We start from the raw sequence: 23,668 nt of genomic DNA on the forward strand, positions 1-23,668 counted from the left end.
TTCTCTGTAAACCCTAGAGATGGTTGTGTGGGAAAATCCCAGCAGATCAGCAGTTCCTGAAATACTCAGACCAACCCATCTGGCACCAACAACCGTGCCACGTTCAAAGTCACTTAAAAGTCACTGCTGAAGTCCCTCATTCTGGTTTGAACTACAGCAGGTCCTGCTGACTTTGTCTACAAGCCAACGCATAGAGTTGCTACCACATGATTGGCTGATGAGATATTTGCATTAACGAGCAGTTAAACAGGCATATACTTTAACCTGTTTTTTTCTTATTCTTTGTTTTAATAATAAGTGTTTGCATTAAACAGCTATAACCTGCCAAATATCAGGTAATAGGACAGTAAGGGGCAAATGCAGACATGACAAGCTTGCATCCTGAAGATGGCAAAGGTGTGTTGTGTATGGCTGTACTGTTTAATTCAGTCAGAATTCATTAAATGTTTCAGAATATAGAAATCAGTGCGTTTGAAACCCAAATGTTGAGATGCTCCGTCTGAGTAATCAAGTGGAACTCGTCTCTGCACTCGGGCATCACGTGGTTCGCAGTACTCTTTGTGAAACCAGTAGTCACTGTTCTCTGTCAATGGCGTTTCACGCTAACTCACACGAGCACTTTCTCCCAATTTGTTGTTCCCACTGACCCCCGTCATTTGTGTTGGTATTGTCACGGCGTGCTACATTCTGCCTTGCTTCACTACACAGGGTGGCTGTTTTTCGTTTTACTCAGGCACACATGAAAATCAGGTAGTCGACGCATCTCAAAGTAACCACGCAGAAGAGAGTAAAAAGGGCAGAGTAAATGGGAGCCAGCTGGAGGGAAAGATGATGGTTATGAGAGTTAAAGCTTTTATTTGCCGAAGCAGCTTCAATCAAAAGCAAATGGATGGTTGAGTAAAAAGCCTTTTTGAAAAGGGCCGGAGATTAGGCTAAAACACAAGGATAAAAAAAAAGCCTCTTTCTGCTTGAACTGTTCTCTTTATTGTGGCATTAAAAATGTAATGTTTCACTTAGAAAGGCATTCATCCCTTAAAATGAAGCACTAATATAACGCGGAGCACATGGCAACAAGACCAGCAGCTCAGGCACTTGGAAACCATTAGTGCTGCAGAGAGTGGCGCAAACGTCTTTACACGTGGATAAGGATGGAAATTTCAAGGGATTTCATCAACATATAAAAAATTTTATATCTGGTGCTAAAACTACAACAAATAATATCACTGAGAGCCATATGTGATCGCTTTTGTGCCAGCATTTGCTTCATGTCCCAAATAAGAAATAACCCCTGTGATATACTCGTGTTTTTGCTCAGAAAATGCTGAGAATCAGCCAGCTAGCAAAATTTGGCTTAAATAATTTAAAGTGCTTACATTTCCCATGAGTAGCTAAGTAAACACATAATCTTTTTCACCCCTTGTAACAGGTGCAGGCGCATTAAATTTTAAAGGCATTTTGCAGAGCAAGCCAGACCCCCTAAATCTGCTCTGAGGTCAGTTTGAGAGGAAGGCTAATATTTTGTTCGTTTGTTTGTTTGTTTTTTGTGGGAGGGTTTTGTTTTGTTTAAACTGTAATCTGTTGAAAGCTGAGGCGTTATCGTCAAAGTTTTGGTAAATGGTTGCGAAAGCCATCCTAACATCAAACAGTCGTCTTAACAATCACAACGCAGACACATAAAAGCAGCTAATCTCACACCAGCAAGGACGGCAAAGAGAAAGTAAATTAACGCTGAGAAGAAGAGGGAGAAAGTGCACTTTAGGGTTGGACAATTTGTTAAGTATTTTCAGCCAGCCTTCATCAGTCCAGCAATCCACCCCTAAAAATTGGCTGGATTAGGTTGCTTTTAGCTATCTGGAAGAAGCAGAAGAAGAATCTAGCTGCGAATCAAGAGCGTGAAGAGAGCCTGTGAGCTCAGAGAGTTGTTTAAATGGACACTTTGGGAGGCGCTTCATTTCCAAAATATAAAAAAATCAAATAATTTTGGCCAACTGGTCACTATAGGTCCATGCCTCTGGTTTTAGCATGAGGTTGCTAAACACACAGCTGTGGTTGTCAGCTTGGCTCTTAACATCTGTGGGTAAACTTTCTGCCCAACTGGCACATTGCATCATCCCGCTCAAGGCATTTGCCGCTCATCTGTGTATCGTATCACAGGCTCGTAAAGACCGGTCATCTGGTTCAGTGTCGGAATGACGTGTTCTAGTGTGCCAACTCAAGATTTGCTCCCCCGCCATCTTTTTAGCATTTTTTTATTCTGGTCGAATTTGAATTAATGTCATGAGATGAACCAAGAGGTGACTTTCTAATGGTCGTCTTGTCTTAACTGTACCAAGTTTATCAATTACGAGCAAATAGATTGAAGGGAAAAAAAGGGAGAACTTTATGAGATTATAACCAACTGATCAGCAATTTTAAAATGCAGTCCAGAAAGGAGATTAGACGCACAATTCTCCTGTGCCAAATGGATAAATGGATATTGGGAAATATCATAGTAACAGACAAAGAGGGAAAGATTATTGTTTGACCTGAAAGACTTGGGGTCCACTGCAGAAACGATCGGAAAACCCGACTCACAGATGACTGGCTGGACTATAAAGGCTGTAATTTTTCAATCAGAAGGCAGTGAGTGAAGCCATCAAGAGCCACGAAGTAGAACAAACAGCGTCACTTGATTTGTTTGTAGCCTAAAGGAGAAATGATGTCAGTGTGAACTTTTAGTTGTACACAGTAATATAATACCTAAACTCGAACAAAAAGCCTTAGATTTCTTTTCAGAGGGAACAACGCTCACTTCCTCAACAGTCAAATGCAGATAAACTAGTTTTGTACGTCTTCAGATGTGCCATACATGCCAATGCAAAATGTTCTGCAGGAGCTTACCAATCAGGGAGGACTAGTTCTGGAAATCTTTAAGTAGGGGGGTGTTTCTGTATATGTGCAGTGAAGTTATGTTCCAGATGTGTGCAATGCTTTATGCTGAACGATTAAACTGTACAGATGTATTTCTATGTGATGTGTTAGGCAGCCGAGCAGTGTGACAGTGTGATGATGTGAGCTCTAACAGCATTAGGCATTTTAGAGGTGAGAGTTCATTGGATTACACACGCTGACCTAATCCAATCTGGCGTTTTATTCTCTGGGATTACAGTGTGTGTGTGTGTGTGTGTGTGCGTGCGTGTATGTGGCGCACATAGAGGTGGAGCAAAGGGTGGATTTGGTGTGAGTCTGTGTGTGTGGGTTTGGTGCACATAGGGGTGGAGCAAATCTGTGTGAGTCACCACCCACAGTTACACACGCACAGAGGGGGTGTGTGGAGTTAAACAAACATAATGTGGTGATTTGTAAATGTTAGCAGTGCCAAGCTAGCTGTATCCCTTTGCTTCCAGGTGCTTGTTTGTGGGTTTCAGTGGTATGAGAGTAGTTATCATCATCTGCTTAAGAAAATGAATACAGTTTTGCACATATATACATAAAAAATGGCAAAACTTTAAAGGGGTCCTACCAAGCTAATTTTCAGCTTTTTTTTGTCTTGGAGTGTTAGAGTAGCTTTGCATGATTGACAGTTCAAAATAACCTCTATTTATTTTATACTGGGGCCTGGTTTATCCTGGACTGGAGGTTGCTTGTTCTCACTGGTAAAATTGGTTGCAAAGAGGTGCACAACTCTTGACTGAAAGCCTCCTTGCAATTGCTTTGGTCAGTAGCGGATTGTTGCAGTTGTTGGTACAGATCTATTTATCTGCAAACTCTCACCACCTGCTCCCCAAGTGGTAGTGAAACTGAGAACAGTTTGATAAAAACCAAGAACAGAGACGGTTGCCTTAAAAGTAAAAGTTGCACAACTTTTACTTCTAAGAAAAATGTTGTCTCCGTTTCTGGATGAATGAATGCTGATTGGTCAGCTGGTTATGGATTTACAGCAGGATATACTCCATACTGATGGCACCGTTTTCTAACTATACTCTAGAAACACTGTTGCATCACACCATTTTTTTATATGTGTAAAACAAGCAGCTGCTTGTTTTGCTCAGAGGTGCCCGCTATCAGGTGGCTACTAGTGGAGATCATCTCCGGGTACTGGCTTTGTGCATAAAATCAAAAGAGCAGATGCCATAAAGCGGCTTGTAGTGCTGTGATGTTGTTAATAATTTACAGTCAAAGCTGTAAAAAGTCTAAAAATTAAAATACATCCATTATCTCTGCCCCATCTATTAAAAACATACAGATATTTGTTTAAAAGTGTTTCCTGCAGCTGCATAGCCCTGTCATTCTGGGCTGTCTTTTGAGTAAACTCTGTGAAACAAGAAGTTCAGTGAGTCCGTCTTCACGAGTGTTTAGAAGTTCTTTGATTAAAAATCGTGTGGTTGTACACCTTCTTTATTTACAGCCAAACAAAAAAACAAAAAGAGTCTTAAAAGGAGCATTTAGAGGAGTTTAAAGCCTGAGATTTTGGCTCACAGGGATTAATTACACAGATGCTGACTTCATTATTTGGAACTGTTTTGGGGTTTTTGTTTTTTTCATATGAGTATCCAGAATTGTCACAGTGTCTTTATAAAACAGAGAATCCTAAATGGTATGCTTTACACAGATTATTTTATGCGAATTAATCTGTTCATGAGTGAAAAATACTTTCTGCACAGAGCAGCTACAGTTATAACTACACTGAGTGTGCCAGGGATACTTTGTTTTCATATTTAAAGCAGCATTGAGGTTTTATGCATCGCTGTATCCGGGTATGAACGTTTAACACTTGCACAAAAAGGGGGGAAAAGTCTTTTAGTGCTATAGGGACATTTTTTATCTTCCCTTTTTTTTTAATGTCCAGACTGAGTTTTCAGTCTGTCACCATGGCAACAGCAGCTATCCATGTCATCCTGTCTGACCACGTGTTATGTTTTTTTTATTTTTTGTACAAACAGGTCTATGTAAACCAGGTCGGCAAACGCCTGCACTCTCACTGAGCCTTTACTGCTCGCACAGGCGTGTAAGTCACCGCCCAGATAAGAGCAAAGGCCAGCTGATAAGAGCTAATAACCACAGTGAGCTTCTGCAATCTGCAGTTCAAGGGCGGATCACGCTCTGCATTCGGTTGCATTACAAACAGATTTTGCTGTGTGGTGTGAACATGAGGCAGAGCTAAAGGGCTGCTCGTGAAGCAGCGTGGCTGTCCACGAGAATACGTGTTAATCACAACCTGCAAAACGAGGTATTTTCGTCTTTAAAACTTTTACAAGGCGGGCGGGAGTGAGGAGGGGTGTCGAGCAGCAGTTGGCCTTTACAAGCACTGTTTTCCCCCTGTTGAATTAAAGTTGCTTAAAATTAAATATAATAATGCCAAATATAGGCCATTAGTGTGGTAAAGTGTTTGTCAGATGTGCAAATGGAAATAATTTGGGCTTTTTTAAAAATCCCCCTCAGGAGCAAGTGAACAGCACACGCACGCACCTCCACACACGCACACACATATGCAAACCTCTCGCCGCTCGCTACGTGTTTATAAAAAGGAGCTTGTCCCACTTTTTCCCTCTCATCTACCGCGCTCTCGTTCTGTAATTTCTCCGGCGCGATATCTAATTGGCGCAAGCTCGGGAAAGATTTGCCGCCCCGCCGCCGTCTTCCTTAAAAAAAAAAACCCAAACTGGAACAAGAGAGGCGAGCGAGTCGAGGGGGCAAAGAGAAAAATGGAGAGAGGATGGAGAAGAAGGAGACAGGAGGTACGTTTTGAGGGGAGAGGAGTCGGGGGGGCGGGCGCAGGTTGCGAGTTGCTGTGAAATCTCGTTTGCTGATAGCTGCTGTCTTTATGCAACCTCCTAAGAGGAGCATAAACAGCCAGCTTTTGGAGCGAGGGAGTGATTATTGGGTTGTGCTTGAGCGAGATAAGAGAGTCTGCTCAGTGCAGGTGAAAGAGAAAGAAGAGAGAGCTGGGAAATTCAAAGAGAGCGAGAGAGGCAGACGTTGGAAAAACAACGAGAGAAGCGCACCTTTGAGTGACAAACTGTGTTAATGAAAGGGGTCACTAAAAAGACTGAATTACCTCACAATTGATTTGGATCGGTTTGAAATATTTGCCGGGATCTGTGGGCTTTTTCTGAGAGCAGAAAGACTGAGAGTGAAGCGAACTAGGACAGGTCCTGAAAGACCATTGTACTCCTTTTTCTTTGGGTCTCCAGTGCATTCAAAACTGCTATCTCACTGTTGCCCTCCCCATCTCGCTCACTTCCTTTGGCTACTTTTCACCTCCTTTTTTTCTCCTAGCATCGAGTAATAAAAAGAAAGAAAGAAAAGAAACCAATTCACTGCAAACATCACAATTTGTAGCTTTTTAGGTCTTAAAGCAAAAGGCTGTTGACTGCTGAGCTCCTTGAGATGGTCCCAGAGGTACCAGCCGAAATGAAGAATAGTTTAAAGCGGTGGCCTTTAGCTCTGATCTTGGGGGGCAGAGCGAGGCTTTTTTCATTGTTTTGGCATTCAGCATGGATACACCTGGGATCCATTCTGAGGGCAGATACCAGTGTGGCTAGAAACACGTCTGTAATTGATAAATGAATATAAAGTACATTCCCAACATTTATTTTCCTCTTTTCTGCCACAGTTGAGGTTTTGAGTAAAGATTGAGTCAGCTTTCTCTGGCGTGTTTCCTGGTGAGCAGCGTTGGAGTGTGGTTGATGTTTGAGTTATGGTGAATGATGTTTGGGGTTAGATAAGAGCTCTGTTTTACCTGAGTGTTTGCGTGTGCGTGAACGCCAAGCTCTCCGGACTGTTGGTCATGTATATTTTACTGCTTTCTCTCAGTAGTGTGCAAGTAAGCACGTGTATATAGTGAGGTTCGTATGCCAAGAACAAACGAGGACGTGGGAATGTCACATTCCTTGAACCTCAGATCAGTCGGAGTGATGAAAGTCATGTATATTTATGTTTCTTATAGAGAATTAATCATTCTGAAAGAAGAAATTGTGGCGTTTCTGTCCTGATCACTACTCAATCCTGCAAGCACACCGGCTGTGCTGGCAAATATATTTCATTATCTCAGACATATGACATACATATTTTTTACTGATTCTAATCTCCATATTTTGGTGTAAAATAAAGTTATTAACAGTTATTCGTTGCTTTTGACAAATTAGCAAGCGTACATGTGATGTTTTTCATCTCAGCTTCATAAAGCTGGTATGAAGGTGTTATCCTGAGATCTAAGGGCTACTGCTAAAAATATCAGGAGCCATGAGCAACACAAAATTACTTGACTGTAGTTGTCAGGACAGGCAGTGTTTCCCACGCTTAGACTTTACTTGGGTGGAATGCCAAAGTTCGGTGTAAGCATTTGGCAACTTGGCAAAACAGTTGGCTTTGGCAAAAAAGCTCTTTATGTATTGTCATCCGCAGTTAGTACACTGGTGCATGTTTTGCTCCCTTTTATTTTGAAAGTCCAGTCACTGTTGTCGTGGACTTTAGATTATTTGGTTAAGTCTCTCATCTCCCAGTTAGAGACCGCACAGCTGGTGATGGTAGTCCTCGTTCCTCTTTGGAGAAGTTGGCTACAAACTGCAGCTCTAACCTGAATCTGCAGGGGGTATTTGACTGCTTCCTGCACCGCCGTGCACAGAACAATTACTCTATCTGTGCAACTAGAGGATTATTGCTCTGTTCTTTTATATTTTCTTTTAACAGTCAAAGTCTTCTAAAACACAGCAATATTGTTAAGCTTGCCTCTTCCTCCTTTAAAGTGCTCAGCACTACCAACACTGCTTTTGCCAGTAGTGGAGTCCTAATCTGTTGGAAGGATTTAACACTTATACTTCAGCAATGAATCTACAGTGGGGCAAAAAAGTATTTAGTCAGCCACCGATTGTGCAAGTTAACCCACTTAAAATGATGACAGAGGTCAGTAATTTGCACCAGAGGTACACTGCAACTGTGAGAGACAGAATGTGAAAAAAAAATCCATGAATCCACATAGTAGGATTTGTAAAGAATTTATTCGTAAATCAGGGTGGAAAATAAGTATTTGGTCACCTCAAACAAGGAAAATCTCTGGCTCTCACAGACCTGTAACGTCGTCTGTAAGAAGCTTTTCTGTCCCCCACTCGTTACCTGTATGAATGGCACCTGTTTGAACTCATCATCTGTATAAAAGACACCTGTCCACAGCCTCAAACAGTCAGACTCCAAACTCCGCCATGGCCAAGACCAAAGAGCTTTCGAAGGACACCAGGAAAAGTATTGTAGACCTGCACCAGACTGGGAAGAGTGAATCTACAATAGGCAAGCAGCTTGGTGTGAAAAAATCAACTGTGGGAGCAATCATCAGAAAATGGAAGACATACAAGACCACTGATAATCTCCCTCGATCTGGGGCTCCACGCAAGATCTCATCCCGTGGGGTCAAAATGATCATGAGAACGGTGAAAAAAGATCCCAGAACCACACGGGGGGACCTGGTGAATGACCTGCAGAGAGCTGGGACCAAAGTAACAAAGGTCACCATCAGTAACACACTACAACGGCAGGGAATCAAATCCCGCAGTGCCAGACGTGTTCCGCTGCTGAAGCCAGTGCATGTCCAGGCCCGTCTGAAGTTTGCCAGAGAGCACATGGATGATACAGCAGAGGATTGGGAGAATGTCATGTGGTCAGATGAAACCAAAGTAGAACTTTTTGGTATAAACTCAACTCGTCGTGTTTGGAGGAAGAAGAATACTGAGTCGCATCCCAAGAACACCATACCTACTGTGAAGCATGGGGGTGGAAACATCATGCTATGGGGCTGTTTTTCTGCCAAGGGGACAGGACGACTGATCCGTGTTAAGGACAGAATGAATGGGGCCATGTATCGTGAGATTTTGAGCCAAAACCTCCTTCCATCAGTGAGAACTTTGAAGATGAAACGAGGCTGGGTCTTCCAACATGACAATGATCCAAAACACACCGCCCGGGCAACAAAGGAGTGGCTCCGTAAGAAGCATTTGAAAGTCCTGGAGTGGCCTAGCCAGTCTCCAGACCTCAACCCCATAGAAAATCTGTGGCGGGAGTTGAAAGTCCGTGTTGCTCGGCGACAGCCCCAAAACATCACTGCTCTCGAGAAGATCTGCATGGAGGAATGGGCCAAAATACCAGCTACTGTGTGTGCAAACCTGGTAAAGACCGATAGTAAACGTTTGACCTCTGTTATTGCCAACAAAGGTTATGTTACAAAGTATTGAGTTGTATTTTTGTTATTGACCAAATACTTATTTTCCACCCTGATTTACCAATAAATTCTTTACAAATCCTACCATGTGGATTCATGGATTTTTTTTTTCACATTCTGTCTCTCACAGTTGAAGTGTACCTCTGGTGCAAATTACTGACCTCTGTCATCATTTTAGGTGGGGGAACTTGCACAATCGGTGGCTGACTAAATACTTTTTTGCCCCACTGTAACTATCAGTTAGCGTTTAGGCAGTGCAGCTGCAGTGGAAGTAACACCAGGATAAATGCTGTCAGTGGGATGGGTACGTCACAGGACCTATAAAGATGCTTAAAGTGGGAACAGATACCCCTTTTTATTCTTTCCCCCAACTGCAAATGATGTCCTTAAAGTTAAAGTTGGTCAATACCTGAGTCAGTCTGATATCAGTCTGTGGCTGAATGGGGTCAAGTTGGCAATTATATGCAGTCTGATTCTGATAAAACAGATATTAACTGTAACAAAAAAATCACATCTGTTTGATCCTTCGTTCTGTGCTGGAGTTGAGTCCCCTTGTGTTGTGCTTATTGACACACTCATTCAGAGTGATGGCAACATGTTGATAATTTGTCTGCATTTGTAAATTAGACAGGAATTATTTTCAAAGCTTTGACAATTTCTCTGAGAGCGACTGCAGTCCGTCCAAGTCAGGCTGCGACTGTTTTCAGAAAGGTGGCCTTCTATCATGAGACTTGAGCCCTCTTGTAGTATTTGGTATTCCTCTATGGATGCAAAATCACCACGCAAAAGACCGTTATACTATACTGCATCAAGTTCCCACCCCTTAATTCAGTCAGTAGTGGTACTTTCTGTTTCCCAAATATCTGTGTATTGTGTAATGATTCATGGCAAGCAACAAAAACCCCTCTCACACAGATGATCCCTTAGGTAATATGTTGTTAAGTGCTCTCTCTGTGGCCTCTGACATTTAAACATTTTCTCCACCCTGCAGCTATATCTGCCTCTAAACTCTCCAACGCAGCCTTGACAGCTGGGTATTGCTCATTGTTTTTAAGACACTCACCTCAGTTCAGTCAGTGTGAGCCAGACAGTCGGTATTTTTAAATGAAAGGGACTCTTTCCTATTTGTGTGTGAGTCAAACGATGAGTGTGCCTGCCGAGAAGCTGAAGGCAGGGGCCCACAGAAAGGGTGGTCCCGTGTTAATGCGGGCTAAGAGTCAGAAACGGTGTGTGTCGGGACAAGAGAGAGCTGTCTGTTTTTTAAGGGGCTCCATAAGGATACAGTGCAGCCAGTGTTCAGCAGGGCTCGGTGAGTTCACTCTATCTCAGTTTTTGGGAGAGGAAAGTTTGGATTTGTTCAATGGGAATCGGGCCGTTGGAGTTTTCGCCGTGTCATTTCCTCAAAAGCCGTTTGGTGTGTATGTGTGCGAGCTCTGTTTAAGTTCATCCAAAGAGCTTGGCTGACGGTTCAGCAGTGGGCTTATCCTACTATGGTCTTAACAAAGTTGGCTCAGAGTGTATGCATGTCTGTTTGTGTGCGGTTGGATTAACCCACTGCTGTAACGGCCACATCGCAGAGGAAAAGCCTGTTTTCGTGCACACGTGTTGTGTTTTTACCCCCCCTTCATGCATGTTTGACTACTGGCTCAGCTACAAGTGTTGTTGTTTAGATTGGGATAAGCTGTGGGCTGCCACTACTGTAAGTCTGGTATTACATTGTTGCACACTGTGGCTTAAGCGGACATCTTTGGCATGGCAAATATGTGAAGTATGTAGGTGTTTGGTCTTTCTCTTGCCTTCTCCCTTCACCTCTTTCAGTCTTTGTGAAGATTTTGTTTTTCCAGGTACACGGCTTTAGAGAACATTTCCTTGATATCTTTGGCCTTCTCTCGACAGCTCGGCTCTACTTTCCCATGCAGTGTTTTGTGCGTGAGGCTGCTGTTGCCTGCAAGTTAGGTCTTGTGTAGTTTTATGTGTACTCTGCTGCTAAATGTTCATTACTGAGAACTGCCACCAGCAAAATGTTGCTTACCTACTACCTAAGCTCACAGCAGAAGATGTTTGATTTTTGCATGAATGGAGCCAGGCTGGACCTCCTTAAAGAAGACTTTTGCAAAACAAAGCAGAGTCACTAGTTTCAATCTTGGCTAAAAGTTTGAAACTAGTGCAGCTTTTGCTTTTTACTGTTCGGTCACACACCTGCAGGTGCAGATTCCTGATGGATCATTGTTTAATGAAAAATAATTGCAATCCTGTCAAAGAGTGCTATAAATCTTTGTCCAGAGCATTATTCTGCTGTTGGACTTCCTGGTTTGGATTTCATTTTCTTACCTTAAACCACCTGATTATGAACGTGGTATATGTTGGATAGATGTCTCATAAGTTTGCAAGTTCAGTGAAGAGCAGGTTTTGCTGCTGCTTTAATTAAAAGCGGACTCTTCTGGGTGTGATTTAAGGAATTTATTTAATGCGGCTTAAACTATTACTTCAGAGAAATCTTTTTTCAGCTGTAAGAGAGGAACTGTAATGCCAGTGTAGAAATTTACAGGGATGCCTTAGTGCCATCCGGGCCGAAAGGGTTTCCTGGTAAACAAAAGTGTGTCGCAACACAAATGATTTGCATGCTTTCCTCAGAGGGATCCAGGTAGCCTCTAGTTATGTCTCAAATGAGCTTCTACACTGAGGGTGTTTTCACACCTGTTTGTTTACTCTGCTCCGAATCCTTTGATGAGTTTGTAAACGTGTAGCTTTTCCCTGTGATTTGGTTTCTTTTTACACAGAGAAAAATCTAAGTGAACGCTGAGCAAACCACAACGTGTCATTACAGACCACGTGAGAATGTCCTGTCCGCTTATTGGCCAGATGTGTCTGGGAGCAACAAATGTAAATACAGGAACAAGGTGCTGCGTTCTGGACAACTGGAAAATACTGAGAGTTTACATTCATTTCACATCTAGTTGCCGACTCACACTGACATTTGAACATCTACAGCTCCTCAACACATCCCAGTACAGAAGTATTTTTACCCAAACTTGCAATGTCACACAGTACTCAGACTAACTGCACCAAGTGAGAAAATGAACTGCAGTTTGCTTTAAAAGGACTAAACAGGCAGGTGTGAAAACGCCCTAATGCTGATTTCCAGCTCCATATTTTTAGTGATGGACTCTGCTAGACTCTGCAGGATCGACAGCTCGAAGCATGTTTCCACAACACTGCTTTGCACGTAAATTTCTCATGAAGTTCTTTAAACTGAGATACGCACAGAATCAACTGTAGGCGTCGGTCACAGCACGTCATGCGTGAGTACTCCTCACCAATGAGCTTATGCTGCGCTTTGCTCAGTAATAGGATAGACAGGTTTCAGAGTGTAGTAGGTACTGCTTCCTATGTGAAAAGGCCTTTATGCACTCAGTCTAACTTGTTTGAAGCTAGCTGTTTTAGCTCCCTTGCCCTTCCTTTAAAGATACTTTCTTTTGATTGGTTGTCTCTTGCAAAGAGAGGGTCAGTAGGTAGAGATTGTGTGCTCACAGCTGGAGATCTATGCCTGGGATGGCCATATTAGGGATATCTGCTCTCTGTGATATCATAAAGGGGGAAAATCATTCTTCTGCTCATTTATACACCGACCCTATTATTTGAAATGTTGGCCATGTTTCATATGAGCACCTACCTTAACAGTGGAAATCAAACTGCACGTACCTCAGTGCATATTGTAGATACTTGGTATAGATCATGTACTCAGTACCACAGTCAGCATCTCTCTGCCTCAGCGCAGCGATCTGTACCATTAAACAGGAAGCAGCAATCCTGAGTCAGAATAGATCGAGCATGTGTCAGTGAGTCAGCCAGTCGAGCGTCCACCCTGTTTACATGTTGACAGCACATGACGCTGACGGTATCTTCCCCTCCGTCACAGCAGCGGCCTCACTCACTCACAGGCTATAGGCTGCATCAATGGACTGATTGTTGAATTTGCAGAGAAACCACCGGGCTTTGGTCATGAGTTATAGGCTGATGAGAAGATGACTCCGGCATGCTTGGGTCCGGTGTAAGCAGAACATGCTGTTTAGGGGTCGTGGGAATCATCACGTTCCTGGTGCCTTGCTATAATGTTTTACTAGTTAAGGGAGGAGAGCATGATGAAGGTAGTCTCTTCCCCCCATAGTAAGGTGTTTCCTCTGACTAAGGCAATATCACTTCTCTTATTAATGTTGGGGATTTTTCCATCCTAAGTAATGCGGAAGCCCTTTCAAGACAGCCAGTTCTTGTTTATCTTCTTTATCCAAGGCTTTGCTGGTAATAAACAGTGTTCTTAATTATTGAGATTTTTTCTGGCAGTTGATTAGTCTTCTGTTTTTTAGCCACATTGATGGCATGTTAACCTGACAAGTTTGTGTTTGTTGTGCTTTGGAGTTTTAAAGCCTCAACAAATATGGGATGGTTTTTCATGGAATTGATCGCTAACATTCTGATCCTGCTCAGATCAACTTTAATCACTTTGTAGCATAGAGCGTAGTTGTTATTATTCCACTACTTTACCAGAAACTGTTAAAACACAAACTTTCCTTCAGCCGTACTTACCATTTATTCTATTTAATAGCAAATGTAGGAGCATTTTAACTGGAAGTGTTTATGATACACTGGTATTGATAGTAACTCTGATATTGAAAAAAACATTCATATGATGTTTATCATTAATGCTGTTAAAGATACAATGTTCTTTTAATATGTTTTCATGTAGTCATGCTTACAGGACTTCTTTCCACTTCGTTTTGAGTGAATTCATTTGCCAAATTCGTTTTGGCTGCGATGTGTATTTTTATTTCTGTGTCATGCATTTTAATTGGGGATAAAAACAGTTGCTCTTTTTTTATCTGTGTTTCTACAGATGGATCCCTCCCTAAAGAGCCAAAAGGAGATGTATCGAGCCAGATAGCAGGTAAAACATAAGATTGTTTTTTTTTCTTGCAAGGCCCGTTTATATCCATGTGTGTGCTGGTGGTGCAAGAGGGGAGTGTATTTTACTGAGGGTGGAGGGTCGGGGAGGTCGGTATATTTCAAAAGAAATATGGTGTGTTTGGTGTATTTTTACATGCACACGAGCAGACTAAAGCCCTTTTACAGATGTAATGTAGACCTTTTTTAAATTTAAAAAGTATTATCCTGCTAAGGGTTTTAGCATACATTAAGTGGGTAAAGAGATGTTCTCCAGAGATGTTCAGTCAGATTCAAGTCTGGCTGGGTCACTCGGGGACATTGACAGAGTAGTTCTGAAGCCTCTGCTTTGGTATCATGGCTCTTTGCTTAGGGTTGTTGTCCTGTTGATGAACCTTTGCCTCAGTCTGAGGACCAGCGCGTTTTGGACCAGGTCATCATCAAGGGTGGACCTGAACATTGCTGGATTCACCTTCCCTTGACCGTAACTAGTGTCCCACTGCTGAAAAACATCCCCCAGCTTGATGCTGCCACCACCATGCTTCAGTTTAGGGATGGTATTGGCCAGCTGGTGAGCGGTGTCTGGTTTCCTCCAGATGTGATACTTTGCATTCAGACCACAGTGCTCAAGCTGGGTTTTATCAGACCAGAAAATTGTTTCTCATCCTCTGAGAGTCCTTCAGGTGTCTTTTAGCAAACTCCAGGTCATGTCATGAGCCTTTTATTGAGGAATGGCTTCAGCTTGGCCACTCTACTATACACCCCTGATTGTTGGAGAGCTGCAGAAGTGGTTGTCCTGCTGGGAGGTTTTCTTCTCTCCACAGTAATGCTGGAGCTCTGCCAGAGTAAGCATCAGGTTATTGGTCACCTGCCTGACCAAGGCCTTTTTACTTCGATTGCCCAGACTGGCCAGCCAGCTGTAGGAAGACTTCTGGCGGTTCCACAGTTCTTCTGTTTTCAGATGATGGAGGCCACTGTGCTCATTACTATCCTCAATGATAAAGACAGGTGTGTGCCTTTCCAAATCATAGCCAGTCGACTGAATTTACCACAGGTGGGCCCCAATCAAGTGTCAGAAACATCTGACAGATGATCACTGGAAACAGGAGGTAGCTGAGCTCGATTTGTATGTGTCATGGAAAAGGCTGTGAATACATGTACTTGTTATATTTTTGTTTTTCATTTTTGATAAATTTGCAAGAATTTCAAGCAGAGTTTATTCACTTTGTCATTATGGGGTGAATACTTTTTGGATGCTCTGTTAAATTTCGCCCCTGTTTCTGTCCATTCTCTTGTCTGCTGGTGTTGGACATTGTAAGGTTCTTGTCTAATAGCACTGATGAAGGGCGGTTCAATGCTCTGCCCCTCCCAGTATCAATACAGGTCATTGTCATCCTAAATCTCACATGTCCTCACTTTTCCTGTCATCCTCGTCTCCACCTCTCCCATCTATTCCCAAAACATACAGGATGTGGACAGCTACCCATGTCTGGCACCTCTCCCCATAGCTATAACAGGCTATTAGCAATGAGTTGAGATGGACACTTACGCTGCCTGCTCCATGATTTATTCACACAAACTGCCATTCATTCAGAATCACTCACCCTAAATGACCTTTTCCTTGTGTCCTTTCTCCAATCAGTTGTACTAAATCTTCCCTTTTATTATCCTCATGGTGCAGCTGACACTTAAAAAGTAGGCTATGTTCCTCATGTGAGGGTTAATATGTGCTGCTGAAACGACACATTTAATGACCAATTTGACATATAAAGTTATTTCTGCTCTGTTCTTCAGTGAGAAATTTTACTATTTCATAGGAAATTAGAATAGAGCCATTTGTGCAAACCTCTTAATTAGAAACACTAAGACTATCAGCAGTATTGGCTTTGTAAAGAGAAACAAAAACAGCCCTCAAATTCTACACACAAAGGAGGACAGTGAGTTGGCAGGTTGCTCCAAAGCCTCAGGGTCTTTATAGAGAAAGCTTCAGTGCCCGTAGGAAAAAGGCGATGAAAGCAACACAAACGCGGTTATATCTGAAAAACACTTGGCTTTAGTGTGACTGTTTAGCCTTTCTGCATGGTGCTTTTCTTAAGCATCCTGCTGCTTAACAGTTATCACTTCGTGGTTTAGACTAGGTGGTGGGTGGGGGGGATTATGTCTGTCCATCTGTTGGGCCTCCTCATCCACTGGTCTGACTGGGTGACTGGAAAGTGGGTTGCAAGGGATGGGAGGGTGAGGCGAGTGCTCTTATGTAATGATGTTAAAGCTTTCGAACCCTGACAGATGTGCTTTCTATCACCGTCTCACTCTCTCTCTCAACCCTTTTCGTCTGTGTCTGTCCAGAAGTACCCGGTGTAATCTGCCTCAGTGCTTGTTGAAATGATTTAGCATAAATCTTCAGCAATCAGCTGCAATCTGCAATCTGAAAGCATCGCCTCAAGATGGCGTGTTCGAGCAGATTGGAAGAGCTGAAGCACAAAAATGCTGCAGGAGTGTCTGATCTGCAGCAGTCGTCTGTAGAAGAGCCACTCCTCTGTCACTTACTGTGTAATCTCAGTAAGTGACAGGAGCAACGTGTGGAAGGAAAATGAGTTTTTATTCTCACTATTACAGCAGTAGAAGGGTTTTTTGGGGTGGAGGGTTAAAAAACAAACAAACAAAAAAACAAAACAACTTGTTGTTGTAACGGTCTTTTTCTCTCTGTCTCGTCACGGTTCGTCAGAATAGGATCAGGTGGCATTAAAAGACCCGGCCGACTGAACGCTTGGCACCAATAACAAGCTGCCTTTTCTTTCTCTCTGTCTCTCTCGCTGTCTTTCTTTTATTCCTGCTTCCTCTACTCTCCCTTTTCCCTTCTCCCCTGCTGTGTTTGGGTCGCTGGGGTAACCCTGGCCTGTTTCTCGCTCGGTTAGCCTACCCTGCTATTAGAGGTCTGGATGGATGGGGAGAACAGGAAGAGGCGGGGGTAAGGGAAAGATGGTGTGCGCTCTGTCTCGGTCTCCCAAGCCAAAACTCCGATTTGGGGACACAAAGGGGAAAATTGGGAAGGACACGGAGAATCTGAACGGACTGGAAACAAACACCCAGGCTGTGCTGTTCAGTCTTGAATGCTGTCAATTCGGTGTTTTAGATTGCTGCTCGTTTTCATCAACGGCAAATGATTTTCACTGCAATGAAAGTGCTACACAGATACCTTATCAGTGTAAGGGTGGTAAAGGGAAAGTAGTGACACTGTCCCTGTATTGGATTGAAAGAGTGCATTTGATGCAGAATTTACTTAGATGGCACCTAAACATGACTAATTGAGCAGATGAACACGTTCTTACTTAAACTGGTTTCTAACTTTGTGTGTATGTACAGTCAGTGTGAGCTGTGGCCACAGTGAGGTCATTGTTATATTGGCACAGCAGCCAGTCAAAGGTAAGCTGTGCAGCAGCTAATCAGAGCTGCTTCAGTAGGACTGATAGATGGGACATGAGCCATTTGTCAAGAATTCAAACCACATATAGACAAAAGAAGATTGTTCTTTTCATCTGCACTGATCTGGCGTTGTGGCTCTGTTCTGAGATCTCACAGAACAGGAGTCTGTGGCAACAGATATAACTGTGATAAAATCATAAACGGCACTAAAGGCAGAGCTAGGGCACAGGTGGGCTATTAAGCTGCTTGCAGGTTGTGCAAAAGTAGCAGCTCAAGTAGTCCATTAGGCCCTGGTCACGCAGACGCAGAGACCTGTAGGCGACTGCATGGCAACCACCAGTTGGTAGGGAAAAATTAGCATTAACTGACTGGTTTTGGGTGATTGCTGGAGGTTGCTGGCAGTCTCGAAGAGGAAACCTCACTGGGAATGCTTAGGTTGCTAGCAGATTGTCACATTTAGTTTGTAGAGAAGACTTTTGTGCAAAACTCACTGACCAATCACCAAGCGGTTGTGAAACTGTCTTTGTCATTCTTCAAAGCAGAAGCTGCACATTTTTTTTTCATTTTTTATTTGTTTTAAATGGGTTGATTTTAGGATAAAAATCAGCTTTTACTTTGAAGATGGACCTTCTCCATTTCCAAATGGGGTTGCACCCCTTTAGTGGTTAGTGAGCATTTGCAGACTGCTTGCAACTAAGGCAATCACAAGGAGGTTTTTGGTACAGCACCCTCTTTGTGGCAGTTTTCCTCCTAGCAACCAGAAGTTCACCAACCAGTCTCTAACTGTGGCGGAGGCATCTTATGTGATATGTAGAAGTGTATCTGCTGATGTGCCTGCCTAAAACTAAGCAAAATGGCATCATTGCATTATAGAAACATTGCAGAAGAACATTAAAAGTAACAGAGGAGTTTAACCAACTGCTGACAAAAAGACAAATACAGTCGATTCAGTAGAGCTGGAACTGCAGTCACACCTGCGAACACTTGTGTGTCATGTTTGTTATTAAGTGCGATACAGCCAGGTTAGCTGTAATAGAGTTGCAAAGGGGGAGGAGAGCTGCTGTTGTTCCCCATTGTGTCTCCCTTTCTGTTTGTTCTTAAAACAATATTCTTAATGTGTTTAACACAGAAAAGCAGCACTCTGTGGAACAATGCTAGGGGCACTGTAAACTTCATATGCAAATTGAGGGGGGGGGGGGGAGCTTGAGAAGCTTAATATTTACTAAGGAGGTAAGGCTTAGCAGTTTAGGATTTATCTGAGATGAATCTGTCTGGAAGATTATAGTCTTAAATGTATTTCATTTAGATTTTTCTAGTACTGCTTTTTCTTCATAGGAAAGGAAATGCCTTCAAATTAACATTTAGACCACAGGAAACATAAAATAGCTTAATGCACGCTTCGGTTAAATCAATTTAAAGTGTAGAAATGAAATTAAATCCATTGAGCGTGTAGTATTTATGAGTAAAATGGGCATGCAATCAAATAAAATTGCTCTGTCTGGTATCTTTTTTTTGTCATGGAGACACTGCTGTCCACTCCTTTATCCCAGAGGAATTCCTGCCAGTCCCACACATCCCTCAGCAGGGAATTTATGGCACGCTGTGAATGTGGGAAGTCCACAGCTATGCACTGATTCACACTCTTGCGCGCGAATCTGGTTTCTGTTGACCCGTAACAGCTGGTTTAGGAGCGATGGCTCCCAGTCAGCTGCTGGATAGCCCTCATGAGATATAACTGCTCTTTAATCTCACAGGAAGATGCTGCGAGTGTTTCCTCCTCCTCTCAGCTGACTGTACCACCCGTCCCATCTGTTGGTGTGCACACAGCTGTCGCATTCTGTCTTCATATTGAACTCAGAAACACACACACACACCGACCCCTGAGGTATTTGTTACAGTGCCTCTGGGGAAGACTTGTTGTTGTTGTTGTTGTGGTGTTTAGCAAACTGAGTAATGCCCACTCAGAGGCCACTACAAATCTCAGGCCTCTGAGGTGTGTGCCAAGTATGTACATATTGTAACACAAGCACAGCCCAGTTCCAGTCGTGGCCTGCAACGAAGAAGAACTGGCCGTGATCCGGGAGTTTCAGCAAAGGATGATGGACATTCCTGGCATCACCCCCATGGGTGTAGTCATATCAGTGATAACTTTGTCTCGCCCACTTCATACAGCACAGGCGACACGGGAAATGTTGGGACTTTTTGTTGCCTTGGAAAAATTCACCCAGGTGTGCTTTTTTTTTCGTCTTATGGGATACGGTTTTCCTCTGTCTCGACTTCTCAGATAATTCTTCATTTAGTGATTGGCATTGGACGCCAGTTTCCCTGAATTCCTGAATGTAGACATCATCAGCAAGGTAATGACCTCCTCATTGGTAGCTAATGGCTTATTGATCATAAAGAAAAGAGGAATGTAATTTGTTTTTCACAGTTTGTCATTGAATTGGAAAAGTTCAAATGAACACTGGCTGTGTACTTCATTGCGCTGTACTTCATTGCGCTGTGAATGGATCGTAAATTTTCTTGTTAGGCTGTTTGATGACTCTCGTAGCAAGCACTTCCTCGAATTCAGCATTCCAACGTGACTCAGTTAAATCATTGGTTGTAACATAAACTCTGTGACGTTAATACGTCCTTATACAGAGTCATGGTTGTATTTAATACACTGTCCTCTTTAAGTTTTAAGAATTCTTAGACTTGGTGAACTAAAAACCAATTTGCATGAATTTCTCTGCACTTACTGAACATTGCATGTAGTTACTATACTAATACTTTAATCAGACGATTAAAGTTTTGTAGGTCCCTAGAATTAAATCACATCTGTTTAATGCATTAAAGATGTAGCAATAACGTGCCATTAAGCACCAAATTGCAAAAGTTACCTCAAAGTGCTTTAGATTGTTAGCTAAAGAGTGAAGACAGTGGGAAGGAAAACCCCTTCTAACAGTAAGAAACCTCCAGCAGAAGCAGGCTCAGGGAGAGGCAGCCATCTGCTGTGACCAGTGAGGGGACGGAGACGAAGGAAAAGATGCACAGTGAAAGCGAGGTGAGATTAGATTAATAATAACTAATGTTTAATGCAGTACTTTGTGCTGTTTTTGGTTCTTCACTTTAGCCCAACAGAGAAGACAGAAATCCTGATATATAAAGAACTTCTTTGTAGTAAAGAGATAAACATAACAACGCTCCATCATCGGGTCATACTTTGTTCCTTTTCGTTTTTCTGCTTCTTTTTTGTCAAGTGAACACAGCTATGATCGGTCTTTTTGGTGTGCAAGTCCCACTTTCAACCAGTCAGCAATCTGTCTTGGCATACCATCACCATCGAGTTAAGTGCTGTTGGCTCTTGGGAGGAGGTGCCGTAAATCCAAGTCGATACAGTCAACGTTTACATATACAGTCCCAGCCTCTACTAGCATAGGTTAATACTGAGCGGCTGCAGAGCAACAACATGGGTGATTTGAGCCGATTGAAGCAAGTACCTATACGAGTGAAGGAAAAGCACTCGATTGACATATGGCAATCTGCTAAGTACCTTAGAGGGTTAGCTACAGTAGCTGCAAAGCAGTGAACTATGAGAAGATCACTTTGTACATGGGCGGAGCTGAAGCGTTTTGCCTACAACCTCACGACTCACTTCCTGTGCTAAGCGGCTTCTCCTCGTTCATAAATGCAGTGCAGGCATATTATAATTGCTGCCCCTCCTGCACGTTGAGGATTACCTCCATTTACCTGTCTCTCCAAAAAGACAGACAGATTAGCAGCTCACCTAATGCCACACGAGGTTCTCACTGTTTATCCACAGAGCCCAAGTGTCTGCACCGGTAACCCAATTTCTCCTTGGAAATGTTTGCTCCAGCTTTCCATATGGATGTGTAGACATCACCAAAAATGGGTGGTTTTGGTTGTCTGCAGGGTTGGAATATCTCCCCTCAGGAATCTCAGGACTAGCTTCAGCTGCGGCAGCTCTGCCCGCAGCGGACTGGGATCCCGTCGGCACATCGGCCAGTCACTCTATGATTAGATGATGCTGCGAGCGGGCTGCATTTCTCCAGCAGCAGCCGAAGCCAAATCCACAGCAATTTATGGAGGTTTTACAATTTAGGGAAGAATTTTCAAGCATGGCTTGCTGGACAGCCAATCACAAGTGGCAGTATGCTTATACTGGTTCCTCCCTCGTCCCACTGACAGGTACAGTGTTGCCTGTCTGGTGATGCACAGGAGAGGGGGACGTAGAATCTACCATGCAGTCAGCACCATCCTTTCCTTTGTGCTCTTCCTCGTCATTCCTCAATCAACCCAATGGAAACTGAACTTAGTCGTCCCTCCATCGTTCCCTGACGTCTACTTTATTCCTCCTTCGCTGTCATACACCGCTTCTCTCTTTCCTCAGCCTAGTTATGACACAATGATGTGTTTCATTAGCTTACTAATTTTCCTGGTTCCTCCTAGTTGGTTTTGTTCATCATTTACCCAGAAACCCTTGTTCTCCAGTCTGCTTCTGTGCGGGTGTGGGTGTGACCTGGCCACTCTATATTTAGCTGCTGTGCCACTTTCTCTGTTCCCAGAGCACTGCAGAGTGCTGGGAGGTGATGGAGGATGGGGTGGCTGTGTCTTTAAACTTACCTTTTACTTTTGATGATTAAAGAAGAAATCCACCCAAAATACTGCTCAGATAAACTCTGGAAATAAGAAGGATTGTGTGTGTGTGTGTGTGTGTGTGTGTGTGTGTTTTGGTCAGTCTGCGTGAAACCTTAATCTGATAAAAGTCGCCGTACAGTAGCAAATTCAAACAACTACAAGGCCTCACTGTGCGCTCTTTTTACACGCTCACACTCTTCCAAACACGCAGCGGTTTTCTGCTCGTCTCTTGTCAACATTAGGTTTTTCATTGACCTTTGATTATCCTCCTGCTCAGTGGCAGCCGGCCAATCAGACAGCAGGTTTGCAAGCAACATCAAAGATTGTCTTTGCTTCAGAAGATGAATCACTCTGTGGTGAAAACATGCTGACTTATCTGTTTGTGCGCATATGCTGCAGTTCACCTCGATAAGCGCGCTTCTTGAGCATTTAGCTTGGCATCGCTGCTGTAAATAAGTGGCGCCGATAAACATCGCGCTCGAGCTAAGCTGCGAGGTAATGTTCAGGGAGCAGCGTGTAGGCAGCTGCTACAAAAGCAGCTTTCTTGTAATTTAATGGCCGTATTGTCACATGATGACCACAGCATTAGACAATCTGTTCCAAAGCAGTTGTATGTGTCGCGTAAGGTTGTAATTCATAGAAAGTATGATCATTTTCATAGCTGGTCTAGATCAGTGATGTCAAACTCATCTTCAATCAAAGGGGACGTACGGCACATATAGCTCATAGGATAGATCGAACTGGTGAAACTCTGCCTTCTGTCAATGTAAAGACATTTAGACACTTTTAATTCCTGAGTTATCCTTGTATAAGAAAAAAATTAGATTTTTTTTTTTTTTTTTTTTTTTAAATAGCACAGCTCAGGTTTTCTGAAGTCACTACTGGGCCAATTCTGGCTCCCAGGTCACATGTTTTACACCTCTTTGTCTAGAAAATGAAAAGCATTTATCCCAGTTTTCTAAAATCCAACCAAACCTTGTCATGTAAGTCAAAACAAGTAAATGCTCACAATTGTTATCGGTGTTTACAATAAATATACCTTGAATAGGTGTTTCATTTCTTGCTAATGTGTTAATCACTCAATGTAACATTAAAAACACCTAGAAGAAGTATAAACATTTTTTAAGTGACTTTTTTCAGTTCTAACTCCACTACACTAGCTTTACATGAGTTAACAAACAAAACAATCCCTGTTTATCTTTTACTTGGGCCCTCTGCAGCTTCTCAGTTCCTCTGCCTGAAACAAGCTGCCTTAGCTCCCTTCCCCATGACTTTAAGACGTCTTTCTTCTGATTGGCTGCTCGTTGTAAACGGAAGCTGTGATCAGCAGGTCGGTAGGCCAAAGCTTTGTGCCTGAGAGGACCATGTTGGAGTGAGCCACTCTCACTCACATTATAGAGAGTTAAGGGTAGAAAACATCACTGTTTGTTATGACGGTGTGTTGTTGGAACATACCGTCTGTGACAGATGAGAAAA

At 42.9% G+C, this 23,668-nt stretch overlaps 1 protein-coding gene across 5 annotated transcripts in view; it reads left to right on the forward strand.

Annotated features, from left to right (window-relative positions):
- Positions 1–23,668, forward strand: part of LOC146613997 (triple functional domain protein-like) — a 77,912-nt gene that overhangs the window by 6,101 nt on the left and 48,143 nt on the right. For all 5 annotated transcript variants that reach the window (XM_085378649.1, XM_085378652.1, XM_085378653.1 and 2 more), the window contains exon 2: positions 14,082–14,132. In XM_085378649.1, coding sequence (XP_085234775.1) covers positions 14,082–14,132 — 51 coding nt within the window. The remainder of the gene's footprint in view (positions 1–14,081; positions 14,133–23,668) is intronic.

This window comes from Diplotaxodon limnothrissa, linkage group LG18 (genome assembly GCF_057381915.1).
Source record: "Diplotaxodon limnothrissa isolate DT_005_m linkage group LG18, D_limnothrissa_male_GT1.1, whole genome shotgun sequence".
In the NCBI taxonomy this organism is placed as follows: Eukaryota; Metazoa; Chordata; class Actinopteri; order Cichliformes; family Cichlidae; genus Diplotaxodon; species Diplotaxodon limnothrissa.